This window comes from Natrix helvetica (assembly GCF_964273705.1).
Source record: "Natrix helvetica genome assembly, chromosome: 1".
NCBI lineage: Eukaryota > Metazoa > Chordata > Lepidosauria > Squamata > Natricidae > Natrix > Natrix helvetica.
The window spans coordinates 250,097,600-250,121,664 of NC_138548.1; the positions used below are offsets into that span (position 1 = coordinate 250,097,600).

The 24,065-nt window shown below is 39.4% G+C and overlaps 1 protein-coding gene across 3 annotated transcripts in view; it reads left to right on the forward strand.

Annotated features, from left to right (window-relative positions):
* The window catches only part of MGAT5B (alpha-1,6-mannosylglycoprotein 6-beta-N-acetylglucosaminyltransferase B), a 260,022-nt gene that overhangs the window by 200,730 nt on the left and 35,227 nt on the right, over positions 1 to 24,065 (forward strand). For 2 of the 3 annotated variants that reach the window (XM_081934842.1, XM_081934844.1), the window contains 4 exons: positions 4,831 to 4,962; positions 7,665 to 7,724; positions 12,117 to 12,250; positions 17,893 to 18,023. In XM_081934842.1, the coding sequence (XP_081790968.1) occupies positions 4,831 to 4,962; positions 7,665 to 7,724; positions 12,117 to 12,250; positions 17,893 to 18,023 (457 nt within the window). The remainder of the gene's footprint in view (positions 1 to 4,830; positions 4,963 to 7,664; positions 7,725 to 12,116; positions 12,251 to 17,892; positions 18,024 to 24,065) is intronic. The other variant, XM_081934843.1, reaches the window with a different exon arrangement.

The following is a 24,065-nucleotide window of genomic DNA, read 5'->3' on the forward strand; positions in this document are numbered from 1 at the left end:
GCACATCCATGAATACAGACTCAATCATAGACTCAATAGGAACACTGTGAGGATAGTGGACCAAACTAAATCCAAAACCGATAGGGAATTCCTGGAATCTTGGAACTCAGACCCATTAGCCATCAGTAGGCACATAGAGATAAACCACATTTACACACCATTTGAAAGACACAATAAAATAAGCAAAGAAGAAAATAAAAAGATGCAAGTATATCCTCTTTGGCAGCCAACACCCAGATAAACAAGAATTAACACCAGACAAATAATCAAGCAGAAAACTATATCCTAATCAAAGAATGACCAAGGGGAAAACCACAGCTGAACACTGGCAGGACAGGTTACTTTATATAAATGAGCAAACACAATCTCACTGGCGCTGATGATGTCACCTAGATTGCTAATGAAACATCTGCAAGCAAACAACCAAGCTCAGAAAGAATCAGATGTGTTTGCTGGGTATGCCAGATGCCATATTAACTTTCTAGAGTCCTAATGGATACTGCCAAAGACACTCTTGAATCCTGTAAACATAGCAGTAGTTTGTTTTCCATAGCAAACACACACTTCAAATACTTGCCTGACAGTCAAAATCTGGTCCACACAGTCATGCCTTGGTCTAACGCCAGATTGCTTTTTCCGGGTTGAGGATTCTTACGTTGGTTATACCTCTCCTTGTTTAGTGGTCAGAATGTGAAATTACGAGTAAACAGTGTGTGTGTGTGTGTGTGTGTGTGTGTGTGTGAGAGAGAGAGAGAGAGAGAGAGAGAGAGAGAGAGAGAGAGAGAGAGAGAGAGAGAGAGAGAGAGAGAGAGAGAGAGAGAGAGAGAGAGAGAGAGAGAGAGAGAGACTGCAAAGATCATTGGTTGTTCCCGTTTCATTCAGATAAAGTTCTCTTGGACTTATGCCATTATTACTTTCACTCCAGTGTGCATTGTTGTCAGGCACACAACATTTGGTTTTAAGTGTGTGCATGGATTGGAAAATGAGTTTTTTAAAAAACAAATACTATTGTATTTGTGAATAGTTGTTATGGAAGATAACCTCTAAACAAGGAGTGGCTATATATTTATATTCTGACAATCTGCAAAGGAATCTTTCCAACTGTTAAAAGAGGACTGATTCCATGTTAATTTTCATATTGTATTTATTACTCTTTTCAAACATGAGCACCATATGAGTTTTGCAGTCAAGAAGGACCTGTTCTTTCCATACGGTTGAGAATAGTCTGTGAAGTACTGCAGGCCAATCTGCCTTCATTGTTTCCAAGGGGACTTGCTCAGGTCCTGCAGCTTTGCCATTTTTAAGCAGTTGAATATTGCATTGTTCTCTGTTTTATTTGGCTCAGATTCACAGGCAATATTAGAGGATGGTTCTGGATCAACTAGTCCCCAATCTAACACAGCTGATGGGTCACATTTTAAGTCTAAATCAAAATACAGTTTGTGGCATTGTAGAATTTTCTGGCTGTTGTTTTAGCAACTCACCGAGTTGCATTGCAAATGCTCACCTGAAACCACTGGCCTTTCCTGATAATATTTTCCAAGTTGAAAAGAATGTCTCTTGGTCACAGTGCCCAGCTGTTGCCAGCACCTCTGCAGCTATGTTATCCACATAAGGCTCCTTCTCAATTCCAGTTTTTTTTTTAGCAGATTTGTTTTGTCAGGGGTTTGGTTTTTTTTTTTTTTTTTTGGCCTTTGTTGGATTTGCAAGATTAGCCACATTTTTTCTTCACTTCAAGTCCATGGTGTCACCAGTCGTCTGATTTTAAGTGCAACCTTTCTCCCCACAATGGCAGATAATTTCTCTTGGTGTGTTGACGGTGTCCCCGATTTCAAACCACTGCTCCTCCGCATTGTCATCACCTTGATCTGGGAGCAGGACCTCAGATCTATTATACAGTGCTATCTGAAATGCTTCATGGTGTTGAAGTGGTGCAGGGGTGGGTTCCTGCCAGTTCTAACCTCTACTATAGAAGAGGTTCCACAAATCTACTGTGCCGTTTACAACCGGTTCCAACTCCCTCCCCCCCCCGCCTGTCCACACCACGCTTGCCCCACCCGCCGCTCACTGATTGGCTGGCTCACCAATCGCCCCACCCACCTCTAAGAGTCCAGTCTAAACCTTAAAGTCTTAAAGCTGTCAAGTTTGAACGTCCCTGGGGGAGGGTTTCTAAAGGGTTAGGGATGCAAGGGTCTTGTAAATTGACAGCTTTAAGACTTGCGTGCTTCAAATGCCAGAGTTTCTGAGCCAACATTTTGGTTGCTAAGCAAGAGCGTGTTAAGTGAGTTTCAACACATTTTACAAGTTGGCCATGCCCACCCAGTCACATGATTGCCAAGCCACTCCCACTTGGTCACCTGGCCGGCAAGCCACTCCCACAAAGCAGGTCACACCTACAGAAGAGGTTCCCAAAAAATTTGAAACCCACCACTGAAGTGGTAGCAAGTTCAACAGGAGTTAAGATGGCAGGGTGATATAGCTTTCAATGTCAGTTTAATCCTGCATCAAACCAGGTGGTGATCAGACCCTTCTGCACCTTTCAACACCTGGACATCATTAGCAGCAGACCTAAAGTGTTGGCTGATCAGGAATAGAAACATAGAATGTAGAAGCACCGCTTAGTGCTTGTGAATATCAAGTTAATTGATAATTGGGCTTGGCTAGAATAAAATGTTGCAAATGACCAGTGAGTTTAATGATGCAGAGCAATCCAAGCCATTTTTGCTCATGCTACCAGACCCAAATGTGCTCACAATTACTTCCAGGCAAACCACAGTTTATTAATCTGGGCATTTAGATCACCCGCCAAGATGAGGAAGTCTCTTTTGAGGGTTTTGTAGTTCAGTATGAAAAAAATTCTCTGTTTTGTCTTCATTGCATATCTTTTTGGTGCATTAGGGCACAATGATAGGAATTAGTATGAATTCATTGAATTAAGGGATCTGTCAGTTTTATTTTTGGAGCAAGTTTTCCAGGAATACCCTTTTCTAAAGGCTGCCTCCCTAATTCAAACCAAAGCCATAGAAAAGCCCTCTATAAAAAAAACAAAAAGCAAATAGTGTCAAACCTATCACAAGCATGTAAGCCAGCACAGTTATCTCCCACACACTATCAAGAAATCAGACAAGTGTAGTAGAATATACACAAGATAAGGTTCCTTTGCAGGTTTAAAATGGCAATACAGTCCAGACTGCTTCAAAGGATGTTGTTGAGTTGTTTTATCCATTATCAGCTGTGAATCCTATTGCTTGTAGTAGATATTCACACCAGAACAATACAGGTGCAATAATTTGGAACCATTTAGGTTGTAGATCTCCTTCCCGCTAGATTGCTGCAGTTGCATCTCAATTAAAATTGCCACCATAGTATTACATGTGGGCAATTTCTGTTTGCAGTCTCTTCCCACTTGGATGCCACTTAAGATGTTCTGTGTGACAAGGCTGGCAGTATTCTTCGATGTTGCAATTTTATGGGTGATGTCCAGAACCTCAGGGCAATGTGTTGCCCTGGTGTCCACCTGGAAACCACTAGCCACAGAGATATGTTACATAGTAATATACGTTTTAATACTGTCCTGGTAATTTCTAATACCAGCAAGTCAATTCTTCCAGACATAATAGTTTTCATTCATTTGGGACACAGCAACATAGCTACATAAAAAAAAAAATTCATACTGCTTGGCAGAGAATAACCATAGTTCTTAGGCTACCTCCCTAATACTATGTTGATTATGGATGGAGAAGTGAATGTAAGTTAGGGCTAGGCAAGAAATAAATATATACCACATTTAATCATTTTTTTAACGTATCATATAAAACAATGCTAGAGCCATACATAAAATCAAACCAAACCCAATAAAATGTAAAAACATATTCTATATTATGTTCCCATATATTCCCATTATATTCTAATAGGAAGCATGATCTTTCTTATTCTCCCATATGGCAAACTCTTTCTGAAATCTGGAAGTCAGGAGGGGGTGGGGGGGGGAAGAAAAAATTAAAAATGTGCTCCTTTACCTTAAATTAGGTTCACTTAAAATGCTACAATTTGCAAAACATGGGCAGACTGTCAATTCTTTTTGGCACTTTCTCTGCCAATTCAGTTTCACTGAAATCACAGGCCCCATCTTTTTTCCCTGCCTTCCTCCTCTCTTCTCCTTCATAGTCCCCACTGCACAGAATCAGGTCTGATAAGGTTTTGCAGAGAAGTCTAGTGCAGAATTCCTCATCCTCTAAAAAGAGTTTTAAAAAACCACATAGAAGATTGAGAGTTCTGCAATCCTTACCTTGTTTTGTATACATCGTGCACGGAGATGCATTATGGGTGACCCTCATTCATTGCCTTATGCACCCCGGGGAGCCTGTGACCTACTCTCTGAAAACACACCCTTAGGCAATAAATCTGGCTACAACCATATAAGCAATTAATTGGGAGACAGCCCCACTGAATTTCCAGTGAACATGATTTGAATTAAGGCTTTCAGGCACTGTGGGCTTGTTGGTTCTTTCTTGGAGATTGATGGTTCAGCTTAGAACCTTTCCCTTACTTATTTCACTTCATATAACACCTCCAACCCAGAATTTTTATTAATGAAATCACTATCAGTATCACAGTTTAATGTTGTGGTTTGGTTCACACGATATGGTCAGTCAGTGGCTGGGCTCCTGTATAACTTATTGAATCACAAACAAACCTATTTTAACTGGGTTGTGTGAACCCCGCCTATGTAGAATAGTAAATGGTTTCACAGCGTTAATTCTTCTGAACAGATTGTCCTATTTCTTTTCCTCTGTGCACAAATACAACTCATCCCTTTATTTTCTCCAGTAACTTAGGTGTGCCACCTGGTCGAGGTAATTGTCCCTTGATGGTTCCTTTGCCCTTTGATCTCATTTATACCGACTACCATGGACTGCAGCAGATGAAGCAGCATATGGGCCTCTCCTTTAAAAAATACAGGTAAGAACTGGGGCTATTTGCTCCCATCTCCTGACCCTCTTGCAACATATCTGGGAGAAGGGATAATGACAGAGCTGGCTGACAGATGTACAAGTTTACTAGTGTGGAAACCTTTTCCTGTAGAAATAAGATCAGCATCCTCCTTGCTAATTTAAGTAGAGAAGGGATTTTTTTTTAAAGCAGGAGTTCTGGGATTGATATGGAAAATGTATGTAACTAGAATATGTATGGGCATTTCTTCTAAGAATGTAGTCATGATTACATTTTCAATTCTGTGAAGTTGTAATGTAATGTGTTGTAAGCCACCCAGAGTCGTTGGATACAAGCTGGGCAGCAAATAAATGTCATAATAAATAATAAAGAAATAAATGCACTGTAAAATTTATAGTATACCCCTTTTGTTAAATTACTGAAAACCAATTTTTGAATGAAACTGCATTAAATCCCTATAATCATAAATATAGATAGTCCATGCTTAAAGTCACTAACCACACTATCTTCATTTCAATCTGTTACATCATCCCCCTTTTCTTAATTTCACAGACACAGAACATATCAATTTTTTTCCCTCCTTTGATTTCTTCCTTTTGACCCATTGCCATTTATTCCAGTAGTGAAATTCAATTTTTTTTACTATCGGTTCTGTGGGTGTGGCTTGGTGGTGGGGTCCTGTGACTGAGTGGGTGTGGTCAACTCAATGTCACTCATGGCCACACCCACTCAGTCACAGGACACCACCACCACCAAGCCACGCCCACAAAACCAGGTAGGAAAAAATGTGTATGAGTCCATTGACAGCAGAGCTGCTGCTCCCTTTATGGTTGACTCACAGCCCTCCCTCCTGGGGACTATCTTAAAGAGACAGGCTGCAGTAGCTCTGCTGTGAACAGAGGAAGAAACGTTCGGATTGAGTGGGTGGGTCAAGCAGCCGGAAGAGGTGAGCGGTGACAGGGCGACTAGGTGGGTGGTGACAGGGCAACCAGGTGGGGCCACCAGGGATTTTTGCCACCGGTTCAGAGAACTGATGCCAATTGTCCCTGCTGGTTCAGCCAAACCGAGCTGAACCAGGAGGATTTCACCCCTGATTTATTCCTCTTACACACCAATTTGTAGTCTTTCCAGGGTCATGGCTGACATACAAAGCACCCGTGTGCAGAATTCCACTTAGCATCCCCTCCAAAAAAACCCCACATTTTAAAAATATTTAAATATTTTAAATATTTAAATATTTTAAATATTCAAAATATTGCACCCCTTCAGTTTCACAGATGGCCTCTTTCTATAAAATGTTGCTACGTGGCTTTGGAAGCAACTGGTGTCCTTCTAGGTCAGGAGTGTCCAAATTTGGGAACTTTAAGACTTGTGGACTTCAACTCCCAGAATTCCCCAGCCAGCATGGGGAATTAAAGCTCCTAAATTTGGACACCCCTGTTCTAGGTACAGATTACAGAATAATAGAACTGGAAGAGACCTTGGAGACCCCATGCTCAAGCAGGAAGCCCTGTATCATGAAATGCCCTTGTGCAGGGCACAACGTATACATGGTGTTTTGTCATCCTGAATCTTCCAGGTGGTTTGGTTACCATCAGACAGTCCCATTTTAGACTTTGTTGACCATCATGGCTTTTGGGCAGTTGATATTTTCATGTACTTTTAGGGAAGAAGGCCACAAAATGTTGACTCGATTACCAGCCTTATTTATACATGCAGCATTCCCTGCTAATATTGCTGGATGGTACTCACCATGCTGAATCTTTAAATTCCATTTTTTCTGCCTAGAGTACCAATTCCCTTGAAATCTGTAGCCAATATTTGACACGTCTCAGAATAGAGGGTAGAGTGATTTTCTTTCAATGGGTTTTCTCTTAATAAATGGGTTTCGTTGTTGTTTGCTTTTTCAAAGGAGCAAAATGGATTGCACTATTCCCTGCTGTACCTGGACATCACTATAATATGCAGTTATTCCAAATTTCGAATGGGACCGAAGCTGAAAATCACTTGAACATTTAGCCTTTCTTTCTCCTTTCAAGCAGGGAGAAGTACATTTCCACCACATCCTTAAGATTTACACTTCCATTTCCAAACCTTGATTATCTCCATGACTGTGACAGCTGGTCAATTGCACCCTCAATATCCCTCCATTCTGTTTTCCAGCTGCCATTGTCACATATTATGTTGTGCTTACAATGAGCAAAAGAGCAAAGAACAAAGTTATATATTGTTCTCATAAGAGAAGTTATCACCACCATCATCATCATCTACCACAGGCTTTCAAGGGAGGAGGGAAGAGTTTGGGTGTTCAGTGTCTGAAGAGAGCAGGGGGAACTAATGGATCAGCCTTCTGTAAATGTATTCTATAAACATCACAAATGAAAGAAAAAGTGGCTGTTAAAGGGACAAAGTCATCTTTATTTTCCCCCCTTTCCACCACTATTAAAAGTAGAGGAAAACAAAGCAAAATGACCCAACCCTCTGTCTCTTGCCAGATCATTTGCTAGCAAAATTATGTGATGTCATTTTAGCACTGATAGTATTTTATTCTTCTCCCACTTGCCACCTCCGCTATCCTTTTTAGTTTTTGTTCAAAAATATCAGATCATGTTATGACTTTTATTATAAATAAATTTTCTTTATGTGTTTCGGTTGACTAAAAGAGCAGAGTTGGGACCCTGATGCTTGTTTCGTATTTGCTGTATTTTCAGATCTTGCTCTCTTCCTCTCCCAATCCCAAGCTCTATTGATTGGCTTGAGAATACCCAAAGGTGTGTGAGGATTGGGGAGGGACAAGAAAGTAAGCTCCTCCCCTCCAGTGCCTGTGCAGTCTACAGAGTCACTATAGCATGCAGTGGAAAGGCTCATCCATAGATATTCCATGCAAGGGGGAGCCCAGAAGAAGGGTGAATACAATGAGAAGACTCCATCTCTTTTTTCTCTTCTATGCATATTGGTGGTTGCATGCTTCCAGAACGACTCTTTTTGTACTATTAACATTATACACCCATCTTTGATTGGCAAATAGAAACAAAAACCACAATGTACAGATAGAGAAAACAGAATTCTTGTGCAACTACAAATGAAATTGGTTTTTTAGACTTATTTTAAAACACAGTGATTTAATTGTAAGAGGAAGGGGTGCCCTATCCAGTACCTGGGCTATTGAGTGAATGAATTAAAAGATCAGTAGAATGGGTAGAATCAAGTTCTTGGCTCACTTTGTGTTTAGAGGGAGAGGTTGAGTGGTGAATTTTAATGGAGAAAGACACTAATAATGATCCTTAAATTTACCTTAAAGTTCCCTAAATGGGACAAAACAATTCTCATCCATTCTAAGGGTGTTTGGGAGGACACAATATTACTCTAGGGGACTAGAGGCTATGTAGTTATGAAGTAGATTGAGAAGATTGAAGAAAAACACATAGATACACTGTCAGTACATACACAGAGATAAGGCAGGCTAGGTTCCGTGATTCAAACTAGCATCCATTGCACATAATTTTTAATATAACATTTTGATTTGTAACGTACTTCCATGGGAACTGAAATCTGTCACCTATCCAGATTTGTGGTGAGAGGGTCTTTGTGCTTTTTTTTTGGGGGGGGTGTTATTGCTTGAGATCTTTTCTCTCCCCTGCTTTACACTTTCTTTTGATCCAACAGCTGTCTTCCTTCTCTGAAGAAATATGTGGTTGCAGAGGCTGTTTACAGACCGATATTGTTCACTGCACAAGCTTTAAATGCAAGATACACATGGAGTTGGCTGTAGATTAATGGAGTGGCAAGTTTAATAGTAAAAGCTCCATGAAGTCTAGTGGCTCCTATTGTCTTTGCTGCATGTTATTCTGCATTTTGCAAGCTCTGTTTTAAAAGCACATTTTTTAAAATTCATGAATATGGTTTCTCAAGGAAAAGAGAGTCTTAGAGCTTCTCCTTTGTCTGCATTAACATTTGTTTGTTGCTAGTTCCATTAGCTCAATTCTAAGCAGTCCTCAAACTGCAAAATACAAAATATCTATCAATAATACAATAGGCACATACCAAAAACATCAAAATGTAACATAATCATTCAAACTGTAACAATTCCATCCCATAATCGTAAAGCATTTGGGCTATTTTATACCAGCTTACACGTCACAGATGCTTATTTCTAATTCATGTTGGAAAACCCAAGTTTTGAGTGGCTTTCTGAGCACCAGGAATGATGGGGGGGGGGGAGAGATCTTTAGAGCTAATGGTGGGGCTTTTCACAGAAGGGGAGATCTCAGAAAATGCTAACCTCCAGGTTTCCTCTCATTGCCACTTATGGTTGGTGAGGACTGTCAGTAATCCTTCTGGGTAGAATATCTCAGGCAAATGGATTCTGTTCAGAGTGAACTTGTCTGGTGGATAACCAGGCCCCAAACAATAATTTGTTTGAAATTCAATGGTGAAAAGAGTAAGGTTCTACATTTAGGCAACAAAAACGGAATGCACAGGTACAGTATAGGTGATACCTTACTCAGTAGTAGTAACTGTGAAAGGGATCTTGGAGTCCTAGTGGACAACCATTTAAATATGAGCCAGCAGTGTGCAGCAGCTGCCAAAAAAGCCAACACAGTTCTAGGCTGCATCAACAGAGGGATAGAATCAAGATCACGTGAAGTGTTAATACCACTTTATAATGCCTTGGTAAGGCCACACTTGGAATACTGCATTCAGTTCTGGTCGCCACGATGTAAAAAAGATGTGGAGACTCTAGAAAGAGTGCAGAGAAGAGCAACAAAGATGATTAGGGGACTGGAGACTAAAACATATGAAGAACGGTTGCAGGAACTGGGTATGTTTAGCTTAAGAGAAAGAAGGACTAGGGGAGACATGATAGCATTATTCCAATATCTCAGAGGTTGCCACAAAGAAGAGGGAGTCAAACTATTCTCCAAAGCACCTGAGGGTAGAACAAGAAGCAATGGGTGGAAACTAATCAAGGAGAGAAGCAACTTAGAACTGAGGAGAAATTTCCTGACAGTGAGAACAATTAATCAGTGGAACAGCTTGCCTCCAGAAGTTGTGAATGCCCCAACACTGGAAGTCTTTAAGAAGATGTCGGATAGCTATTTGTCTGGAACGGTATAGGGTTTCCTGCCTAGGCAGGGGGTTGGACTAGAAGACCTCCAAGGTCCCTTCCAACTCTACTATTGTATTGTATTATTGTAATAGCCATAGCACTTAGACTTATATACCACTTCACAGTGCTTTTACAGCCTTCTCTAAGCAATTTACAGAGCCAGCATATTGCCCCCAACAATCTGCATCCTCATTTTACCCATCTTGGAAGGATGAAAGGCGATTTTAAATATTGCAACCATCTCCTTGAATTGCACCCAAAAACAAGCCAATGCTGGTCTCATAATCTGGTTGTTACATAACAATATTGGCTTCTCCTATTAACATTCATGAATATGGTTTCTCAAGAAAAAGAGACTTTTAGCTATCTTCAAGAACAGATCCCATTCATTCCTTCATGATTCATTGAATCAATGGAAAAAAAGTATGTGGGCATGACATGTACTACTCTGATGGCTGAACCTAACGGCTCTCTGTAACAGTTGGTGAGGTGGAGTGAGTGTAAGTGGGTGCCTAAGACACAGGATTTAGCCATCTTTCAAGTATCCAGCCTTCCCTCTGGAATGAGCTCCCCCCGGAGCTTCGCATAATTCCTGACCTCCGGTCCTTCCGACACGCCCTAAAAAGTTGGCTTTTCCAGCAAGCCGGCCTGGCCTGTTAATTTTAATTTTAACTTATTTTAAATGTATTGGTTTTTTTTAAATTTGGTTTGCTTTTTTGGATATGGATTTAATCTTTTTTAACTTTTGGGATGTGTGTTTTTTAATGTTGTATGCCGCCCTGAGTCCTTTTGGAGAAGGGCGGCATATAAATCCAAATAAACCAAACCAAACCAATCCTGAGTGACAAATCAATGGAACAGAAGCAGTGGTGGGATTCAACTGGTTCTCTGCCCTAATGACCATCTGGGTAGGCGTGGCTTGGTGGTCATGTGACTGGGTGAACATGGCCAACTCAACGTTACTCACATCGATGGCTGCTTCGCTTAGCTGTTACAATGTAATAAGGGTTAACTGGAAAGACAGTTTCTGTAAGCAGGGCAATAAAAATTAGGCTAGAAACAACACCAGAATGTTTCCTTCCTGCCTTCCTTACAGATTAGCCCTGGAAAGTGGGGAAAAAACAAAAGGAGGTTTCTTCCAACAACCGGTTCTCCGAACTGCTTAGAAAGTTAACAACCGGTTCTCCCAAATAGGTGCGAACGGCTGAATCCCACCACTGAACAGAAGTGCTCATTACATATAATTTGTCTTTTGGGCTGATGACACACAGACTAACGTTTTTCTGAAAGAGCATTAAACTCAGGTCCAAAACTAACTTGGGTATGGGATACATACATCGTCTGAAATGGAAAGGAAGAGAGCTGAGGTGATACAATAGTTAAAATGCCCACTACCAGAAGTTCAATCCTGACCAGCTCAAGGTTGACTTGGCCTTCCATCCTTCTGAGGTGGGTAAAATGCCCCAGATTGTTGGGGGCATCATGCTGACTCTGTAAACTCTTTAGAGAAAGCTGTAAAGCACTGTGAAGTGCTATATAAGTCTAAGGGCTGTTGGTTCTGCTTTGTGCTAAGAGAAGTTGTGCAGAGCACTGGGTGTGCATTCTTCTGTTTCCAACAATCCATTTCCTCAATGCCCGACTAGTAAGGATATTCTTGGACACAAGTCTAATGTTGAGCTAGTATGTTATAGTGGTTAAGAGGCTAGATTGGCATCGGAGAAACCCAGGTTTGGAGTACTCTTCAACCATGGAAATTGACCAGGTGTGTTTGCACCACTTTCTTTCTGCCACCTATTGGTTGCTATTGTGAGGACCAATGAAAAGCAGGAATAGTAAGTTCAGCCTTTGAACAAAAAGCAGGATATACATCTAAGAAACAAGCAAACAAATAAAGAGGTCCCTGGCGCAATAAGTTTGTAACTAGTCATTGGAGATTACAGGATTCCCAAATCCCATAATAGGACTCTTCCACTTAAGCAGTAGAAAACATGACTTTCAAAGATGTCACTATTATGGGGTCGTTTCCCCCCCCCCCCCTTATTCCCTTACACAGATGCCGTGTTCGAGTAATCGATACTTTTGGGACTGAACCTGCATACAATCATGAGGAATATGCCACTCTGCATGGATATCGAACAAACTGGGGCTATTGGAACCTCCATCCTAAACAGTTCATGACAATGTTTCGTAAGTGATTTTTATGTTCATTGTGATTACCAAGATAAGATAACAAGATAAGAACCTTCCTAGGTTTCCAGAGTGGAAATACAGAAATCTCCAGGAAACTTATGTGAAGAACCCAAAAAACAAACCTCCTCCACTATGTTCTGTCTGAAGTCCCTTTTGAAATGTGTTGGGATCCTTCAGCTGGTCCAAAATGCTGAACATTGCCTATTGACTAGTTATACAAAGCATAGATCACTATCTAAACACTATTCAATGTACTATTCATTCCTCTCAAGCAATGAACCACTTACATGAAAGAAGAAAAGACCTGTTCAGTTTTTACATTCTTTGGGAGCAGTTCTTCCTTTTCCCACCAACTTGAAGCTGACTGAATGAACCTGGGGTGGTGGTGGGGGCTTCAACTGAAGTGCCTCAAGTAGGGTTCATCAGAGATAAGCCAGCAAGAAATAGATGATGGAGAGTCGCTCCATTACATCCTGTCCTGTCCTGTGAAGGTCATGGAGCTTGAGATAAGAGTAGCAATGTATGAAGGTCTCCAATGGAAAAAAAAAGTAGTTCTTTGTTGACCAATTTGTTGCTCTTTGGGCATTTCAAGTTTCTCAAAAAAAATCCTCTTGGGTTTTTTCCCCCCTGGAGTTGAGGCTCACCTATTCTGTAAGTTTCAGAGTTGTCTGTCTGTCCTAGAACATGTGCCAGACCTGTGCTTTCTAATTTCTCTTATTAGAGAAATTATTTCTCTCTCTTATTTCTGCTTTTTGAGGAGTGTACACACATAAAGGAAAGAAAAATGTATTATCTGAGCTCTTTTAGTGTGTCCTTTTTGTTTCAGCATAGTCGCATCTTCAAAACATTGTTTGCTCTAAGACAAGCTTGGTGATTATACTTTGAGCAATCAATTACTGATCTCGTTATTTGACCAGGTAATCAATCTGTGATGGGTCAGATGCTTTTTTTCACCACAGCTGATTGAACCAGGGGACCAGATCTGGGCTGCACAGATGATCCCATGAAAGCAGTTAAAAGATACATATAATTCTAATATTTTGCTGTCGTCTAGTGATGGCCCTGATTTTGTGGCAGCCCAAATCTGATCACATTTTTGAACCAGTAATTTGCATCAGGTTGAATGATTGACATTTCTTTCTGGAAACTAGGGAATAAAGTTGAAGCTGTGAAAAATGCTAAACTCCCAAAGGGACCACGAATATAGAAACTAAAAACATCTTTTTCCATGGGACACCTCTTGTTGTGTTAAGATATTCTGCCACTTGTGCTGATTTCCCAAGGGCCCCAATAGGCAAATTTGCTGATTCAACCTGACCTTAACCTTGACAATGATATCCCAAGGATAAGTTGGCTTAATGGGGCTTGCCATTTTAATTAACTTTCACTTTAGCTTTTAACTACCCACTCCTACTGTTCTGTTAATTATGTTTTCACGCTACCCCAGCATCTACCTTTTTCCTCAGCATAGTTTGAATGAAAGAGTTTTGACTGACACTGCATGAATCCCATGCAAGTTTCTCTCTCTCTCTCTCTCTCTCTCTCTCTTTGGAAGTTGCCAAAATAACCAATCATTTGTCACCTAGCTAAAAACCAATTGAAGCAGTAACAGAGGGATGTGATGTTGTGGTCAAAACAATCTAAGGATCAAATGAGAAATGGAACAAATGGGCTTTTATAGATCGGCATCATATTAGATTTCTTATGCTCCCTCCTTTGATATATTCTATTGCACAGAATTGGTCTCAGAATTCCCTGTGGACATGATAAACTATCAGAAGAGGCAGGTGGGAAAATACACAGTTCCAACTGGAAGGTTAAAGAGAGATGGGGTGGGGGAATGACAACAACCAGAAATCATTGTTAGAAGCAGGCAGGTTTCTTGGAAGAAGGCCAGCTATGTGCGGCCTGAAGATTGTAGCTCTAGTTTTAGTTAAGGACGGGTGACTTCATTGTTGCCAGGTCCCTGGAAATCAGAGAGGTGAGCATCAGCAATGTATTGGTTAGAAATGAAAAGTTTTTTGTAGTGAGATTAACTCATCCTTAGCTTCACAGGCAATCTCTTATAGTCAAAATGGATTTCTTTGCCCTATTTGTTAGCTTTGAGATCTGCTAGACATATCTGTGGGTTTTCCACTGACAATATGACATTCTCAATTTAGCTCCAGTTAGGACAGATTTATCAAATATTACTATTTTATTTGTAAAATAGACAACCTGTGATCCATTGGGTCATTGTTTCAGAGATATTGTCTTACCAAAACAGAGAAACAGAATGACCAAAGGCAAAAAAGCAGTGGCAGTGACAACGATTTTCAACTTCTTGACAGCTTTCTTGTGGCTGATTGCCTTCCCTTAGGTCATAGTGGGATTGGTCTACCTGGCCTCCAAAGAGTTAGAGTGGGATGAGTTTACCTGATCTCCAGCAGCCAAGGAATAGGCAGCGGTACCTGGTCTCCAGAGTGCTAGAGCAGGACGGGCTACTGAATCTCTGGGCAGCAGTGTGGCAGCACAGAAGCAACAACAAATTTGCCAAATTTCAATCCCACAGGAGTCGTGGATTCCATGGATGGATTCCATAAATTAGCCCATTTGATATCTTGGTTCAAAAATTGTTGCCTTATGATACACTGTTTTTCCCAGTTAAAGTTACAGACTCAAGAGTTTCAATTGTATACAAATGTTTTATGCATACACTTTTAGCAAAGAGCACGGGTTTTCATTGTATCCCTTTTTATCCTCATAATAAATTTATGATGCAGGTTAGGCTGAGAGAGAAGATGAGCCCAGGATCTCCCAATGAAAGGATGTCCCCATGCAATACCCATAAACAAAGGGTAGAGGTTTGGTTACTGCCCCTGTTTTGTCTCTTCTGACCCTTTGGGATGCCCTTGCCAAGTGAACAAGAGTGAATTTTAAGAGTGACTCTTAAAGAGTGAAATTTCTGTCCTCCCAATCAGTCCAAAACTCTCACTATCCTAATTCCTCTAATAATATATATTGGTTGAGGGTGACATTTAGCAGTAATCATCTCATAACAATTTTCTTGCTTGTAATATTATGTCAGGGATATGCTCATGGGAAGATTTTATCAGAGAATTAAGAATTATCTCTAAATAAACAAAGTGTGTTTTCTAATAAAGGTTCTGGCATTGTTAACCACTATTCAGAAAGGCCATTTTGTATGGTTGGCTCCAGCATATATTTAAATGCATTGCAAAGGAAGCAGTGGATCTTTCCTGCCACCTCTTAAAAGAAATACAGCATGCATAAGAGGATAAGAATGAGTTCTTTATTGAGTTTGACAACATGCTGGGTTTGCAAGCAGACCAAGGAAAATGCTGGTTGGTGCTTCTTTTTCCTGTCAAGAGGCAGTCAAAGCAAAGCCAGACTCAGAATCAGTGGTGGTTAAAAATGTATAGACAAAATAATGGTATAAAAATATGGGTAAATTTAGCATAACGATTCTTTTGATTTTCAAAATAAGAATTAGCGACCAGGGCATTTATAAGTTGATGAAACAGAGGTTGTTGCTTTTCAGATGGTGCTGAATATCAGAAGTGCCTGCAAACCTGGCTAATGCCTGGAAGTAGTTCAGCAACATTAGAAAGTGTGCAGGGATCCCTCAGTTTTATTCTGCAGCCATTAGTAAATGTGGCTACAGCAAACTGTCCCGATTGAGAAGAAGACAAAAGGGTTATTTCTAGGTTTTGTTTTGGAATGACTCTTGGTTGATCCTCAGGAAATGGTTCGGTAATGGTTCTGTTTTCTCTTCAGCCATGATATTCTGTTAGTAGTGTGAACAACAGGTTGTATATACGTCTATGGAGATTCTCAGTCAGCCCGGTCATGGTTGTCCCAAAGCAGCTTTTTCAAAAGGCAACTGGACTTTCTTGGTTTTCCCTTGAAGACGTTTTGCTTCTCATCCAAGAAGCATTTTCAGTTCCTCAAGGAAACACCTCCAAGGCAAAACAAAGAAAGTCCAGTTGCCTTTTCAAAAAGCACCTTTGGGACTGACTGTATACATGTTCACACAAACTATATATATATGACTGGGACACAAGCACACAAACTGTACAAATGGCTGGGATCACATACTGTATAAATGGCTTGAATTCAGGAGAAAGAAATGTTCCTAATTGCACAAAACAAGTTGTGAGCTTGCATATATACATATACTCAAGATTGGAATGAGCAGCCTATAGCTCTACAGATGTCAAAGGACTGCTGCTTCTATGATTCCTTACTATTAGAGCAGATGAAATCTGACATCTGGAAGTCCATGTGGTATTTTGGCACATAGTCTACAAAATGCACTGGGAATTAAACATACTCTATCATTCTTCCCTTTCTCCAAAGCTAAAGTATTGTTGCACTTTCTTTTATTCCTCTTTTATTTTCTCCTACTAAATATGGGTTGTTCATGAAAATCTGATGAATCACTGATCCAGGAACAGAATCAATAGCAGATAGTTCTTAGTTTTAAGAATTTACCATTAATTATTTGATCATATTGTTATTTTGGATGAATCTTTACTCATGGAACCAGAAGTTGAATTGATCTTATAAACTGCAAACTATAGCAGTTTGTTGAATTAATCCTGCAACACGTTTCAGTTCTAAAATAATTCAATTACCCAAACATTTGAATTGTGGAAAAATACAACTTTAGCGTCAATACAAGTCATCAAGTGTGCCCAAATCATCAAAGCTTTGAAAACTTTCCAAACAATAATAAGAATTAGTATGGCCAAATTTATAATCACCTTTTTAAACAGTTATATCAAATTATGAGCCAAAATAAATTGTTATATAAAAGTAACATTTTTTTTTCTAGGACTGATCCTTTGTTTTTAAAAATTGTCCGTCCTTCTTCAGACAGCTCATTCAGCTATTGTAACTATTGCATTTTGTTTAATGAACAAAAAAAGTGGATATTCTATAACAGAATTAAAAGTATCTGATAAGAAAGGTGTGAAATATACAGTATCAGTAGATTCATTTTTAAAATAAGGGTATTTGATTTCTAAACTAACAAAGCACCTCTCTTGTGGCTAACCAGAGGATTGGTAGTATATAATGGATCAACCTAGAACTAAGGAGAAATTTCCTGATACTGAGAATAATCAACCAGTGTAATGGCTGGCCTTCAGAAGTTGTGGGTGCTCCATTACAGGAGGATTTTAAGAAGAGACTGTACATCCATTTGCCTGAAATGGCATAGACCCTAGGGTCTCCTGATTGAGCAGAGGGTTGGAATAGAAGACCTCCAAGATCCCTTCTGATGTTGATGATGTTTATGATCCCATATTTCATGGTATGATACACAAAGTTAGCAAAAAAAGTGTAGAAACTCTAGGGCAGGGGTGTCCAACTTTGGCAACTTTAAGATTCTGCAACTCCCAGAATTCTCCAGCCAGGACCATCGCTGGTTGAAGTCCACAGGACTTAAAGTTGCCAAGATTGAATATCCCTGATCTAGGGTGAGCACAAAATTCAATGTAGCCTCTACAAAGTATATACTCTTCCAATGAAATGGAATGTTATTTCATTGGAGGTGTGGTAGATTGTATTATTCAGGGGAGAGAGAGATGAAGATTTCCATTGTTACAGTAACATATTATGTTATTCCTCCACAGCTCATACACCAGATAATTCTTTCATGGGGTTTGTGTCAGAAGAGCTCAATGTGACTGAGAAGCAGTTTATTAAATCCAACAAGGCTAACAATATGGCGGTTGTCTATGGGAAGGAAGCCAGCATTTGGAAGGTGGGTTGCCTACACAAGAATTTCATCCCAACCATATAAATAATGAAACTCATTCATCCCTCGCCACTGTTTGAAATGTCTTTTATGCGTTTGGGGTGCATTATATATAAGCTCAAGATCTTGTAAAATAAGGAATGTATCCTTTACTTCCTCAAACTGGGATTCAACCTACATAGTGAATTCATACACTTTTCCCAGCCTGACCCAGCTTCCACAGGTAAAGGAGTAGTAGGGTCAAAATTGGGTCTGAGTTTTGCTCCTGATTTTATCTATCCAAACCTTGAAGGGCAGTTGCTAAACCAAGTTTAAAACGCCCTTCGCATTAATGAGTAAGAGTGTTTATATCCTGCTTAACCCTACACCAATGAAGTTATTTGTTTAATTGAGGGTGGGGATGGGGAGAACCACAGACATGTATGTGCCATTTTAAGTGTTGCAGGCCTGCAGAATTTGGGAACCTCTTTCTAGAGAATCCCATCTTCAGACACCACATCTTGCATGTTAATTCTGCCCAATTATGAGTGCAGAATCCACAAGTCTCTTTTTTCATACTAAATGTAGTTGCATAGTCTCACTCCCTGGTGAGTTCTTTGAATTTTATATTTAGCCTGGGAAAACTATAACTATTAGATCGATTTTGTGACGGTCCAGACCTTAATCTTTGTTTATCTTATTTTTTTATTCTTTGCACTACTTAATGTTAATAATAGCCCCAGGGACATTTATGAATGTCATAGGAAAGCAGGTGGAAGTTTTAAGCTATGGTGACATTCAATGAGAATTTTGCCCAGGAGAAGAAAAACTGACATTCAAGACAACCACAAATCAACTGTTAAAAAGCTGTACCTAGGGTTAATTTCATGTGAATTTTCAATAGAAGCATTATTTGGAAAGGATTCTGAATCTGCAACCAAAAGATTTTCCTAGAATCCTTCAATCAACTACTGTATGGCGGATCCGATCCTTCAAAAACCTGGTTGTGCAGTATTGTATGGAGGGTAGAACTGAGAGAAAGAAGTCATGTGTCTGGGTTCCAAATAGCATCCAAAAGTAAATCAGAGTCTGAGGCAAAGGATTCCTTAAAATTCCAATTTATTAAGAGAGCCATGTTGGCACATCTGGTAAAGCCTGAATCTGAAAGCTTCCAGGTTTTCCCACCCAGTTGAAAATTCAAGACCCTGCCCCCACACGCACAAGACCATCACATGGTCCAATCTTCCACTGCCATGCTGGCAGTTTCCACCCTTCCAGTTCCAGCTAGGTGAAGAGACAAAGGATGACCTTGGCTTTATAAGAAAGAAAGTTATTATGGCTACATATCACCCAACTCCGTATAATCCCCTCTCCCATTTTCCCACAATAGAAAATGAATAGTAGAAAATGTGGCAGGCCTGAAACCTAAAAAGAAAAGATGGCTTGCAGGTCTGACATCATTATTGGTCTGACTTCAAGATGTAAAGCTCATATCTTGAGGATACAGACCAGCAATCAAAGCTTGCTTGCTTGCGTTATTTCTGACATCATATTATTTCAATTCTCCTATAAGAAGAGAAGCCACACAGGTCAACTGACCATAGCACATATTTTCCAGCATTAATGCTATAAATCGAGATCAGATTCTAAACTAATCACAACCTTTACGAGTTCTGTGTTCCATGTTTGTTCATTCAAGCTGACTTCTTCAAACATAAGTCATCTAAAACATTCATAGCATTGGTTCTGTTTTTTATTTTATTTGGAGAATATTTTTTTCCAGGGGAAGAGTGATGACAGCTATGTTGCTGGCCTTCTCAAGAATGAAGAAGAATTTGCTATGGGTTGACTATAAATTCAGCTTGTTTGGTGACCACCAGGCTAGGGGAAGTTAGATTTGATGAATGACTGTTCTAACCCACCAAAGCTCTTTACATGGTCATATAACTTGCATTTCACCATCTTGGAGCATTTTAGTTTGTTGTCTTTTGTACACAGGAAGTCAATCTTGCCTCTTCTTGCTTCTCTCTATGTGCCAACATGGATTTCCAGTTACAGGTACAGTAAGTCACAAATCATTTAAAACTGTGTGTGTGTGTGTGTGTGTGTGTGTGTGTGTGTGTGTGTATGTGTGTGTGTGTGTGTGTGTGTGTGTCGGTGTCTCTGTGTGTGTAATGTATTATAGCGGAACAAATAATGCTTTAATGCTTTTCATATGTAGATTATATGCATTTAAATATCCATTTTCAAAATGGAGTTTAATATGAATTATTACAAAGTGAGATTTTGGATAATTCTTTAAAGTGACATTCATCTGTTTTTTTTAAAGCAAGACAAATCATTTTGTTCCGATTGCTTTGGTACAAATGGCATTTGCTCAACAGACATACATACATCCTTTATAAAGGACATGGAGATGGCAAGTTCTCTTTTTCTTCATGTTGCTTCCTCTCATTTGCTGCTGGTGTCTACTTTGCATATCTATGAAAAGGGTTATCTTCCCTCCTGTGACTACTGTTCCATTTTTCGGAGAAAACAATTATTTCTTCCCCAGGCAAAATCAAAGTGTGCATAGTGAATTTTTAAGAGAAAGGGTTTTTCTTTTTATCCACACACACTCTGGCAGAGATATTTTCTCTTTGAAAATCAGGCCCATCCACAATTGGAGAAATCAGTTGTGCCTTGGTCTGCAATTGCTCCTTACTGAAATATCTAGATGGCAAAAAAGCTCTATTAAGAGGCAGTGAAGAGCATCACCCACAAAGGGAAACTGCGGACTTCTTTGGAGAAAATTCTTTCTCTTTTCCCACCATATTTATGACTCCAACCAAATATGCAGCACATATTTTTACTGTCCTGTTCATTTCCATGCATATCGAACATGAAACAAATAAAGCAACTTAACGATAAATACATATCTGCTATCAAATGGTTTCCCTTTGTTGATATGTAGGAATAAATATGTGACTCATATAATTTCTATATGAAAGGTCCTTGGTGCTCTCTGAGCTTGCTTGTTTTCTTGCAAATGTTTCATTACCCTAACTACATAGCATCATCACTGTATGTATGTATGTATGTATGTATGTATGTATGTATGTATGTATGCATGTGTGTGTGTTACAACCCCTGGTATGCCCAAATATGGGAGGGAACTCACTGCTCCCCCTTTCTGTCCTTCGGCTCACTGCAGGAGACCATCCAGGCAGAAAACCATATTTTTAATGTTGCCTTTGTTATATTTGTGTTGTGTTTGTGCTGATAAATAAATAAAGGGAGACTAGTATAGATCTATTTCAAGCTATTTAGCTCTCATCAGCTAGCCATACCCTTACTGCGATTCGAACCTGGGCTGTATTACATATTAGGCAGATGTATTAGCCACTAAGCCACAGGCTCTCCTCCTTATCAGCTGAGCCAGGGAAATAGGTATGTATGGCTAGCTGATGAGAGCTAAATAGCTTGAAATAGATCTATACTAGTCTCCCTTTATTTATTTATCAGCACAAACACAACACACACACACACACACACACACACACACACACACAGAGGCTTCCCTGAAGACTCTGGAGGGCAAAAACCAGCCCTAAGAGCAAACTGGAAGTGACTTCCGGTTTGTCCATAGGTCCATTTTTCGCCCTCCCGAGCCTTCAGGGAAGCCTCCTGAAGGCCCCTGAAGGCCCTGGAGGGTGAAAATTGGCCCTACAGACAAACTGGAAGTCACAATTCCTGAACTTCCGGGTTCCCCGTAAGTCCATCTTTCGCCCTCCGGTGGGCATCCAGTGGAGGCTGTTTTTGCCCTCCCCAGGCTCCTAGGGGAGGGCACTGGGGGGGGTATCACACGCATAGCATTATGGGAGTGGCACGCCAGCGCATGACCCCCTTGTGCTCCCCCCGCTTTTCGCACAGCAGCCAAAAATGGTTTGCCATCACTGCACTATCTGGGAGCAACTGAGCACAATCTCTGTACCACATGACTGTTAAGAATTCTATAAATTGATCAGTAATACTGGGATATTCCTTCCTTTATGAGCCTTAATTAGAAGAATTTCTGTAAAGCTGAGGGGCTGACAAGTTTCAGATCCACCATATTGAATTTTGACACCTTTGCTCTTTCCTCATAATAATTGGGTCTTTTAAGGCTGAGGTAGATAAGGAGTTGAAGAAAGGAAAGGGGAATGAAAAGAGTACTGTTCAGAGAACTATTTGGTACTGACCACAGCTGAATTTGCTTTTTTTTGAGTATAATTTATGCTGGCACAGAAAAAAAGATCCAAGCTTGGGAATATTGTGCAACATATATTGATCTGTAGGCATATGCATTAGTTAGAGCGTTAATGAAGTCTTTACCGGCTTTGTGCAATTATTTAAAGATAGCTTCAGATGAGCTCCAAATTAATCAACCTAATGCATGTTGGATCTCCAAAAGGAAAATTGCCAGATCGTGGCAGCAAGATGCCACTTTTCTTCTTTTTTAAATCTTTTTAAATCTGTCTATTTTCTTCCTGCAATAAAGCAATTAAACAAGGTAGAAGCAACTACATTTTCTACCTGCACTCAAGGTGTTCAAGAGGCTCTCACCTTCTAACATATAAATGGTTTACCCTGTTTTTCTCTTTAGCTTTGCACTGAATGTGCTATTTGCTAAAAGTACCCTTTGAATGTTTCCAAATAGAACTGTTTACCGAGGCTTTTAATTGCTGTTTTTAATATCTCTGGTTTACACTTTTTTTTAATTGGGAAGGCTTTTCAGTAACCCGTGGATAAATAAATACATATATTGATCAAAGACAATCATTCTCTAACAGGATGGTAGAATGCAGAAAAATTAGAACGAGAGAGAAAGTGCGAAAGAGAGAGAGAGAGAGAGAGCCCATACAGTACAGGAAGCACCTCTCATTAAGAATAAATGTGTGTGTTTATTTTTTGGGCTTGTACTCCTAGATGTACACACAGACACACAAACATTTCAAGCCAAAAAAAACCCATCCAAACTCTGTACTAAAGCAATATTTTATTAGTATCAACTAATAAATGCCAGAAACAAAATATCCATAGCAAGTTTTCAAGTGCTTAGAATTCTTGGCTGGGTGTTTAGTTTATCAAGGCTATTCTTTAATGTTAAAGGAGAATTCTGGGGTGCAGAGTCACCCTTTGGGGAGTAATGAAGTGCAGAAGCAAACTACACAGATCTCTTGTTAATCTAAATTTAATCTAAAAAGCAGTTTTTATAGACCCCCAGAATGTGTTTTTTTATAAAGATTTTTTTAAATTTTAATTAAACAAAAACACAAAAAAAGAATCATCCTTCAATACATCTTGTAGAAAGCGTGTTGATTGGTTACAAATAACTTTCGTGCATTTCTTCCATAGTCATTACTTGTAGTTCATAATAGATTATACACTTTAAATCAAAAATCTTTATATATTTTACCATCAATATATCACAATTCTCATTTGACTACAATTATTTGAACGTGCTTCTGCCTGAACTTATTCATACTTAAAAACACAACCACATAATGGTACTTGTTAGCTATTTCAAAAATCCTCCAATAACATTACACTTTTATGACATGTTCTAAGTAAAAATCAGTTAATAAAGTTTCTAATCTTTCCCCTCCCCCCACTGTTTAGAATATTACATCTAAGTTGCTTTTACCAATACCAGAGCATGTATATATTACTAAACAATATCCATTAACATTTCCTTGTTTTTATTATAATTAGGTAAAAGTCATTTACTCTTTATATCCCAACTCCTCTCGTCACACCCCCAAAAAATAAAACATTAGACCTTTATGACAAAACCTAAATAGAAGTTTGTTGGTAAAATTTGTAGGTCTTTTTCCCAGGTCACAATTTGCAATCTATATCTAAATTTCTTTTACTAGTTTAACAATACATAGTATATATCATTAAGTTGTATCCATTATCATTCCATTATTGTTAATTATAGTTATTGAATTGTTAATGAATAAACATTTAATAACAATCTAAAACAATCTAAAAATTACTAAATTCCTACTTATTGCTCAACCAAGATTAATTTTTTATTAAGAACTT